This window comes from Kryptolebias marmoratus, linkage group LG3, assembly GCF_001649575.2.
Source record: "Kryptolebias marmoratus isolate JLee-2015 linkage group LG3, ASM164957v2, whole genome shotgun sequence".
In the NCBI taxonomy this organism is placed as follows: Eukaryota; Metazoa; Chordata; class Actinopteri; order Cyprinodontiformes; family Rivulidae; genus Kryptolebias; species Kryptolebias marmoratus.
Genome location: NC_051432.1, coordinates 16,459,034 through 16,469,648, shown reverse-complemented (window position 1 = coordinate 16,469,648; position 10,615 = coordinate 16,459,034). Strand labels below are relative to the sequence as shown.

The 10,615-nt window shown below is 40.7% G+C and overlaps 1 protein-coding gene across 1 annotated transcript in view; it reads right to left on the bottom strand.

Annotated features, from left to right (window-relative positions):
- Positions 1-3,257, bottom strand: part of LOC108250426 (suppressor of cytokine signaling 1) — a 7,954-nt gene extending 4,697 nt beyond the window's left edge. Inside the window, exons 1-2 of the mRNA XM_017440337.3 lie at positions 3,117-3,257; positions 23-469 (exon numbers count right to left, since the gene is read on the bottom strand). Of these exons, the coding sequence (XP_017295826.1) occupies positions 23-256 (234 nt within the window). The 5' untranslated portion in view covers positions 257-469; positions 3,117-3,257. The remainder of the gene's footprint in view (positions 1-22; positions 470-3,116) is intronic.
- Between the last annotated feature and the right edge of the window lie 7,358 nt (positions 3,258-10,615).

The window sequence follows — 10,615 nt, the reverse complement described above, 5'->3', positions numbered from 1 at the left end:
CCCCCACCCCCCCAGAACTGACCGGGCTCCAGGAGTCAGAGTCCTCCTCACGGCTCAGTTTGCTCCAGACCAGGAAGTTCAGCTGCTTCTTTGGGGTCTCCGGGGTCTCCTGGCTCTCCGCTTTAACTTTCTCCGAGCTCCGGGATTTGTCCGGCGCTGCGGTTTCTTCCGGGGCTCGGTTCTGGCTCTGCTCCTCGGCTGCGCTGTCCCGTTTTTGGTTCTGCACTACCGTTCCGTCCAGACTGTCTCTGACCATCCTAGCAAGGAGAATCCTCTCCGTGAGCACCCCTGGCACCCGTTCTCTCTCTTTTCACGGGCAGGCTCTCCATCACTGATGTGTGTCTGCTCGATCATCGGGCTCCGATCGATCTCCTCCCGGGCTCCATGTCGCTTAGATCCTAAAAGTATTACGAAGACCAGGAAGTATCAAAAGGCAAGTGGAGGCTAGTTGTGCTCCCTCTCATCTGAGCTGAAACACAGAAAAAATAAACACAGCCGTTATAAATACTTCATAACTCAAGAACAAACGATAACTAAGCATTTCTCTGACGCTTACAGGCTGCAGGAACAAACCGTGGACACAGAATCTACAAATCAAACCTTGGTTTACTTAAACAACCAGCTTTCACAGCGTAAAGTCATCGTTTCTGTACTGCAGTGGTGTCCAGTCCTGGTCCTGGAGGACCACTGTCCTGCACGTTTTAGGTGTTTCTCTGCTGTGAAACAACTGAGTGATTAACAGGTGTCTGCAGAACCTGAAGTCCCGTCGAGGAGCAGGGAAACACCTAAAACGTGCAGGACGGTGGCCCTCCAGGACCAGGGTTGGACACCACTGCCGCTCGTCCTCTGCTGCATGTCCACCTCCCACCTCAGAAGCTCAGCCGACCTTAGGCGTCACAACAACGGCTCCAACTCAGGCGGCTTCACGGCTGCTGAGCTGAAATGTGGCGTGGTGGTAGCCGAGAGGCATTCATCTCACGAGATAACGCACAAGACTGAGGCTCGACCTAAACGGATGTAACTTCCTCCCTTCTCAGCGTGAGATGTGCGGGCGATATGCAGTCCTTCATGGAATGCCAGGTCTTTAATCTGTTCTTAAATGAAAGGTTTTAGCTGCTTAACGCTTCAGCTCTACTCTGGATATGACAAATTCTTGGCAACGTGCGCTAAAACTAAACATTGTGACAAGAAAAAAACTAATAAATAGGAAGTTAAAGATAATAAAATCATCTCTATACTCCTAATATTTCATTACCTGCTCCAAACATAAGGATATATAGCCTCTTATGCATTAATTAAAGCATAAATATCGTAAAAAGTCTATTACTAATAACTCGTTTTTATTTTTTTTCATTGCCTGTTGATTGTCGCCACCATAAAAGGTTGGTGATCATGGAAATGCCTGTCTCTGTGTGTTCATTTGTCTGTTAGCAGAATATCTCACGAACCACTGGACGGATTATTAATGAATCTCTCAGAAAGTAATTATCAGACGTACCTGTACAGCTGATTCTAGATGGCCGTGACAGCTAATGAATTTTAGTGAACACACACTTAAAAAAAAAAGCCTATAGCTCAGTCAAATTTTATAGATACAGATCATTTTGAGCGACAGGAGCTGAGACACGTACTCTGAGATCTTTGTTTAAACTTCGGCGTGTAGGGCAGCGGGCGATATGCATTCCTTTGTTTCTGAGAAGTGCACGACAAAAACAAACTGCACTTACTAAATCATGATTTATCCAACAGCTTTAAACTGTTTCTGTCAGTTTTAAAGGGGGTGTTTCTAGGTTTTTTGGTTAAAACAAAACAAACTGCTGCCAAAAACATTAAACATATGCTGACTCTGTGTCAACAGTTGCTGTCCCTGTGCGGGTTCAAAGTTCATGTAAAGTGTCTGGGTATCATGCAGAGCTGGGAAAGGGGGTTACAATATTTAATTACATTTAAACGCTTTCACTTTTCTTGAGCAGGACAAACAAAGGAGAGAGACAGAGAGAGATGTCAAGAAAAACGACTTGCATTATGAAGGAATGCAGATTGTACCGAACCAAACCAAAACAATGAAGTCAAACTTTTCACTGAGCAGACGTTTCTATTCAAAGATGTCTGAAAAGTCAAACTTCGGTTCAGTAAGAGAGGCTGGAAACAAAACACTGAAAACAATTTTAACAACTAATAGAAAGACACAATGAGCTCGTAAAAGTCTACAGCATGTTTTACGAAGAGTATTTTCACTTTCTGTTGCATCACTTATCAAATGACCCAGACTTTATTTAGCTTGTAATAATAAAGTTTCTGCCTTATAGTTTGGATTTGTTTAAATGAACCTCTGACTAACGAGGTCTGAGGTTCAGTTTGAATGCTGAATGTATTTATTCAGAAGCTTTCAGTACAGCTGATTTATTCTACACATAAGGAGGTTTTATTTTGAAATAACAGGCTCTCTGACAGATTGAACCCATCAGGACAACGAAGAGTCGGGAGCGACTTGCTGTAGCCCACAACTTAAGGGACGGTGCTTTTTAATATAAACAGCTTTTAAGTGTCCAAGTCCTTCTAAGTGTCGTAAAATACAACTTTATTTAAAATAAGTTCAACGGACAATACATGTTGGGCAAGAATAAGAAAAATCCGTGTTGTAAATCAGCCATTGGCTGCTCTGATTTGTAAATATTGGTACTGCCTCTGGGTTTACCTCTAATTTTAGGTCCTGGAGGAGTGAAACAAAAATATTAATAATTAAGAAAATAAAATAAGGAAAGGAAAATGCTGCAGGTTAAATGAAAAAGTGGTGATTGATGGATATTTGCCTCTTCTTTTCTATTTGTGTAGCACAGAGTCACAGCAAAAGTCTCATATATACAGAAAAAAAGCAAGCCGGTTAAAATCCAGATTCAGATCCAGATCCAAGCCAGTTTCCGTTCACATACGCCTGTTAAACTAATTAACGAAAGAGGCGTGAAACATACACGCATTTTAATGAAACTGGGCTCACTTTGACACGTCTGTGCAGCTTTTCCTTTCTGCTTGGAGCTGAAGCGTGAGACAAACGTGATCATTGGTCTGTGAAGAGTTTTTTTTGTTCTTATTGTTTGTTAAATAAATGGACTTACTTCGTTGAAGCAGCCGTGCAGCTCCGGGTTCAGCTCCTGAAGGGCTGCAGGAGAACCACACGCAGAAAACTGAAGACACTTCTGAAGGTGGAGCCAAGAGGAATAACCGCAAACTCACTCCTGATCAGGTGTTGGAGCTGCTTTCGCTTTCTCTTTCTCCGCGCGCCGATTCTCAGAAGTCACGTGATGTGCCGGCAGCGGGAGTCATGTAACTAACACGCACAGGCGCACTTTACTTATTTTTATTTCACTTCGTGTTTACTTGTTAGATGGCAGAAGCGTCGGCTTTAGTTAGTTTAATTTTAAAAATTTTTCATATTTATTATTTTTTTTTATTTTTTATGCCCAACATTTGCAGAGCAGCGAGAATAAACAGCTCCTCTCCTCTCTCCCTGAAAACTCATGACTTAGTGTCCTCATTTCAAATTTAAAGGCAAGCTAATGAAACAAGCTTCATCTGAAACTTCTACACAAATTCACAAAGCAACAACATAATATCTACAGCATAAACATATCCTGCCTTCTGTGATGAAACATTTAAAAAAGGAATTTAATCTTATCTGCTTTAATTCAGAGGGCTTTTTGGAGCAACACGTAAAATGGTGACAACAGACAGGGTACTTATGAGGACACAAGCAAGGTACTTATGAAAGTACAGTCAGGGTAATTATGAGGATACATAAGGGGTACTTACAGAGGTACATCCAGGGTATTTATGGGGTAACTACAGGTACTTTTGGAACCACGTACAGGATTCCTACAGGATATTTACAGGGGTACACTTATGGTACTTACAAAGGTACACAGAGGGCACATTTGAGTGTACTTACAGAGTACCTATGGGAACCAGGCTGTTTTATGAAGCGACCCCATACTGTTGATACAAATATTATTTTTACAACCTTTACACCACTGTTAGTTTGGGCATTACACGTGTAATTCTGACAGATACATAATAATCCTACCAAAGATGTCCCAGGCTGTACCGGAAGTGCTACCGCTAGCTGCTGCTGACCCCAACTGTGCTTTCATATATTCTTGTAAATAAACGGACCCCATTCAGACTCACTGTTAGCTCGTCAATCCGGTCAGAATTTAAATCTATTTTCTCCACACTGAGGTCAATCAAAAAGTCATCTGCAGCAGGTAAGATATTAATAATTAACAACCGTACCACTGAGCCCCACTATAAACAATCTTAACTAGTAACTGGACTCAAAGCAGTCTGAGGAAACTTAAAATCAGGTATTTGCAGAGCTAAAATATTAACACTTGAACTGTAATGTGACTGGAGTTATAAAAAGCAACTTTGGATCTGCTGTAGGGATTTCACTTCCAGTATTCCGAGAGTTTTGGTTCACAATATGTGTATTGGACACAATGAAAGTCGTGAATATCTGCAAAAAAGTCTTATGGGGTTTGTGGTACTTGTAAATGTGACGCTATACCGCAAATGGGACATTTGACTTTCTGTTTTGACTTCTTTTTTTGGACTTCCTCTTACAAGTTATTGAGAAGTAGTGCCCACTTTGAGTTTTGCTATTGTTCTTGGAAGCTCGTTTTGATTCTGCGTGATGGTTTTCTCCTCGCCACAATGGCTAAAACCCCAACATATTCAGCAACAACCTCAAAGAGCATCTTTGTTCCATTTAGGATTATGGAAACTATAGACTGAGTCATATTTAACAATAAGTGAAGTCGGTATCAGTGTGCTTTTGTGAACATCTTTTGTTTGGTAAGAATGTCATAAAACAGGAATGAGCCGATTCCCCCTGAACCTTTCAGTGGAAAAAGGTTCAAGATGAAAATTTGTGGGGTGTTTTAGGGAGAAGATGGACATCATGTGGGGAAGCAATGATATTACACAAACTCCCTGAATTATTTATGACATCAGCACATCATTTAGTTTAAGTTTAGGTCTTTCTCAAGTTAAGAAATGTCATGTTGTTTCCTTTCTTTTGTAAATAAGTAGAAGCACTCTGAGAGCACACCTCAGCTGAGGCCACAGCATGATTGAAAAATAGTGCCATATGGATTATAATCTGGATCAGCACCAACATTTAATGCAGTGTTTTTTGTAACAACCCCAACATTTCCTGAATATTTCACCCAAATCTGTTCTTTAGTTTTTACCTGATCTTTGCTCACAGACAAACAAATGGAAATAACCAGAAACAGAACCTCCTTGGTGGAGGAAACAAAAGGGTCACATGTAGGAGCAGAGACACGTTTTTAACAAAGGGGTTACCTGTGAGCTTGACCTTTGACCCCATGAGCCTCAAAATCAACAGGCATCATCTTTGACCCATGAATTTGACATTCCTACATCACACTGCTGCAGAGTTAGACCACTGTGTCAGCTATAATGTTGACCTTTGAGCCCATGACCTTGAAATCAGTGGTGATCACCCTTGACCCATGAGATGTCCAGCTGTGTAGTTTAATATCCAGCTGCAGAGTTAGAGCTCGGGCTGATCTCTGACCTTGAACCACCAGAATTTAATCACTTGTTCCTTGCGCCGTGTTTGATGTTTCCAAAATAATCCGTTCATAACTTTTCGAGTGATCTTGTCCACAAACAAACAAACAGACGCTACAGAAAACATAACCAATCTCGGTTATGAGGTAATTATGAGTGGAAGAGAGCTGCGAAGAGGCAGACATCTGTTTTCCATCTTGTTTTGTTGCAGCTGTTACCACTAAGAGAATATAATCCATTAAAACTTGGACACATTTGTATCTGCGAGTGTTATGCACATTTCAGAAGCCTTGCAAAGCGTAGCTACTAAAGCATTTCCTCCAGCTAATCAGCTGCAGGGATGATGGTTCCTTTAGTGCTGAAGAGCTGCTTCTAAAACACACAAAACACCAATAAATAAAACAGTAAGAGCAATTTTTATTTAAAAAAAAACAAGACAAAAAGTGAAAGAAGTGATAACCATCCTGTGCAGGAATAAAAACGTGTTTGCTGTCAGCAGGTTTTGTCACACAAAGCGCTCGTTCTGTCAAAATGAATGTGAAAGAAACAGGCTGAATGACGGGAACACGCAATCCGTTTATAAAAAGCAGATTCAACAATCAGGCTTGGGCGAGTCTTATCAGACGTGTCCTCTGCCAACAGTTTTAGTAGGCGATTGAAAAAAAACAAAAACAAAAAAACAACTCAGTGAGCCATTAAAACGCTGCGTGATGACAGACGTAGTGACACCTTTTAGAAGAAGTGCTATTCGATGTTGCAACAGTTTGTGGAGTAGATGACAAACTGGTTTGTTTGAATCATGTTGACCCATCCCAAAGACAAAAACCCACCAGTCTGGATGTCCTGCCAGAGCAGGGTTTATTCTCTCCACCAGATCTTTTTGTAGTCCCACTCAGCTGTTTTCACACAACCAGTTTAAGATCGAACTCTTCACTGCTCTGTTCCTCAGGCGTGGAGGGGGGCGACCAGATGGCGGGTTGTCATTAGGCTGCGTGGAGCAGAGATGCAACAAAGACTCTTCTGCAGATGAACAAAACTGGCTGACCTGCGGATCAAATGTTGTTTCTTTTCTTCTGGTAAGCAGATAAAAAAGCACCAACTCTCACAAGCGTCTCGTGTGGGGAAGTTTTAAAGACACAACCCCAATTCTGAAAAAGTTCCCGTGTTGTGTAAAATGTAAATAAAAACAGAATGCAACGACTTGCAGATCTCATAAATCCATATTTTGTACACAGTGGGACACAGTAAACATGCCAAATGTTTAATCTATGAAATGGTACCATTAAAATAAGGTAATTTTGAATTTGATGGCAGCAACACATCTAAAAAAAAAAAGCTGGTGTCAGGGTCATGTTTTATCACTGTGGCACCTCCTCTTCTTTTAACAACAGACTGTAAAGATTTGGGAGCTGAGGAGAGCAGCTGCTGGAGGTTGTGGACGAGAGGTTTGTCCCATTCTTTTCTGTTCAACAGTCCTGAGTCGTCTTTGCTGATTTTTTTTGTTTCACAGCTCGTCTTTGATGACGTGTTGCCCGAGGGCCTGCAAACCCCAAGAATCCATTCTGGTCTTGTCCTCTGAGCACAGGAATTTCCCCAGATTCTTGAGCTTTTTTGATTAATTTAATGGACTGTAAACAATGAGAGTTTAAAAGGTCTTCCATTTTTCCATTGAGGACATAGGGAAGACCTTTTAAACTCTCTCACTGGTCTGCAACAAAACTGCATCTAAAAGTAATGGAGTTATTTCAGAATATTTTCCATTGAGGACATTATTCTGAAATTCCTCCATTCCTTTTAGATGCAGTTTTGTTGCAGACCGGTGAATCTCTGCCTATCTTTTCTTCTTAGAGCTTCAGCCTCTCTGAAAGGCTCTTCTCAGCAGACAGTTTATATATTTTACAGACAGTTACTTTGTTCTGACATATTGACACTTCTGCATGTTAGGTTGTTTTAAATTGCTGGTTTAAACAGTACATTTCCTACAGGTTAGTTGTTTTGCTGCCCCCAAGTGGCCAAATAAATACAGCAGTTTTAATATTCTAGTCTAAACGAGTAAATTGTGTCTTCTCGTTAACCTCCAAAGATTAGTAATGCATCATATTTAGTACATTTATGAAAATTTTATTATAACAAATCCTTATGTTATAATTTATAGAACAGCTATTTGTCATTAAGACAAGTATTTTCAGCTCGAGGGAGATGCTGCACTGAATGCAGACCAGTCAGAGGAGGAAATAGTAAAATAAAATCAAGAATAAGATGTTTGTCTGTTTTTTTAAATTATTATTATTAGTTAGTAATTAATTTGTTTTATAAATATATTAACTATTACATTAGCCAATATATCGGCTGATCCTTATGTAAGTGCATACTAAGTTCATCTCACAAATACAGAAAAGGATTTGCTCCCATATGACTGCGTTTTCATCTGCATATCTGCTTAAAGTTTAGATTAAAATTACCATTTATTTTTACAAGACCTCTTCCTCCATCACACACGCACTCCACTGTATGGCTCTTCGATAAAGATGAAAATAAATAAGTAAAAGATTTAGAGGGTTTGAGACGATATTTCCTTCACAGTCGGTTACTTATACAATCCAGTCTGTTTACATTGTGTTCCGGGAGCTGTGACGGAAGGCATGGCCTGACCAATCACGTGCGTCTCTGTGAGGCGCGGACCAATGAGCTGCGGTGCGGTGGGCGGGTCTTTAGAGGGTTACGCAAACGGTACGTTTAAATGGCCGGTTTTATTTTCTTCTTCATCTTAGCCACCAGGGGGCGCAACGCCACAAAGTTTGTCCTGTGGCGCTTCTTGTTGCTGACTGACTGATGGGATGAAACTGTCCTCAGTTTAAAGCTGTTTTTTGAAGAATGAACAAGTATCTGACTCACAGCACATGTTTACAATCATCTGATATGTCATTAGCTGTAAAGATGATTAACTTACAGTGTCTTGATAAATGGATCTAGTAGTTTTGTGAATGAACTGGGCTACTTTGAAGCAGTTAAATATTAGCTCCACAGAAATGCTCAGTTCCTCATACCAGTTTTAAAAAGATCGATCCTTTTAAGCACCTTGACTCTGGTGCGAGCTTCTCTTTTTTTGTTGTTGCACTGACTGTGCTGGTTCTATTAAATACGTTTAGCTTTTTTTCTACAACCCTAAATTAAAGTCTCTTAAATATTATTATTGAAGTATTTTATTTTATTTATTATACTACAAAACACAGTGAGTTTTATCTGTGAAAGGTGATATATAGATAATAAAAATGATCATTTTGTGTTTGTTTTTGTCAGCAGCACCGTCAGGAAAAGTGGAGAGAGGGACAACTTTTAAAACATTGTGTCACATCACCCTTCGTTTTAGTTAATTTATTTGATTTTCACCCATTAAGGAAATACAGATCTAGCATTCCTTGAAGGAATGCATATCGCCCGCCGCTAGAGTTTTAAACTAAGCTTATCCTATGATATGAAGGGGCAGACTTATAAACGCTTGAGTCAAATCTTGACTATAATGATCTGTGTGATCCATGAGAGATCTGGTAGCCCTTGAAGTTTGTGTTGAGGATGACTCTCAGCTACTACCACGTCAAACCTGAGCTCAGTATCTGTAAAACCGACTGAGTTATTGACAAGTTTGTGTTGGCTGTGGCAGCCATCTTGAATCGGTTTCGCCTCAAACGTTATTCAGTTGTAGATGTGAGTTTCATTAAAAACTGCCCAGTGGTTCATGAGATATTTTGCTGACAGGCAGACAGATGAACACGCACGTTTACGCAGACATGGGCAAAAACATGATCGCCCTTTTGCTTCTGGCGGCGGGCCATAAGTGTTGCGATGTTGTGAGGAAAGGAAGTGCTCATCGTCGTGCATGAACACAAACCGTTCAGCAGTTTGTGTTGAAGTCTTCTGGATGAGGTCAACCAACCACACACACACACACACACACACACACACATGTGTGTGTGTTTGAAGCCATGATGTAGAACAAGAGGACCATTCCTTTGATGATAAACTATCTCTCCAAATTTCCAACACGCACCCCTGCAGGAACAAAGCTGCAATGTGAAAATGTCTGAATGATTTCACGTCTGTCTCTTTTTGACCCGAACGGAGGCAGAGACGGGTCGGAGTGGGTCAAACTCTGCAGTGGAGGACAGACGGCAACACTCCGGGTGTGTTTGTTGCACCAGAACGAAACACTCTGCATAACAATCCACGGTTTTCCAAAATAGCCCGTTCATTGAAGGCTTTGGTGCAGCTGCAAACCTGTCTGGAGTGGTGGGCAGGTGATGGATGAACACCTTTTTTAAAGCCCCCCGCCCCACTCTCACACACACACATGAAACCTGTAACATCACAGGTTTAGATATTCAAGAGGCAGTGGTTTCCATCTTTCACACAGAACCTCCCACACACAACATGTCTGCTGAAAAGAGATTAAAGGCTTAGCTGAATCCACGAGCAATCAAAAGGGGATACCCTCTTACCTCCATTCAAATTAGACCCCCGGACCTGTTTGATGAACAAACGTCACCGAGGATTTTTAATTTTGTTTTGTCAATAAAATGCATATTTATGACATTAAATATAGAGCACTGCTGTTAAAAGAGAGAATATAAAATAGATCAGATAAAGCATGGTCCTTTTAAAGGCTGCTACAGATCAGAGAATCAGCAGTCACACAAACACGGCTAACCGTTTAATAATTTACTTTAAATTCACAAACGCAACGCACGTTTCTGCGGTTTAATGTTAACATTCTTTGTGCCCAAGAAAACCTGCAGCAACATCAGAGAACACCTAAAGTCCTCAGACACATAATACTTATTATTACTGAGTTTGTTTTTAGCTACTTGTCCGGTAAAAGTTTAAAAAAAAATCAAACATTTTAAACTCTGTAGGAAGTTCTGTGTAAAGGTTACAAACAGTAGTATCTTACCTGTTGCAGATAGCTCATTGAACGACCCCGGTTTGGAGAGCAGGAGTTTAACTGTGACCAGACTGACGAGCT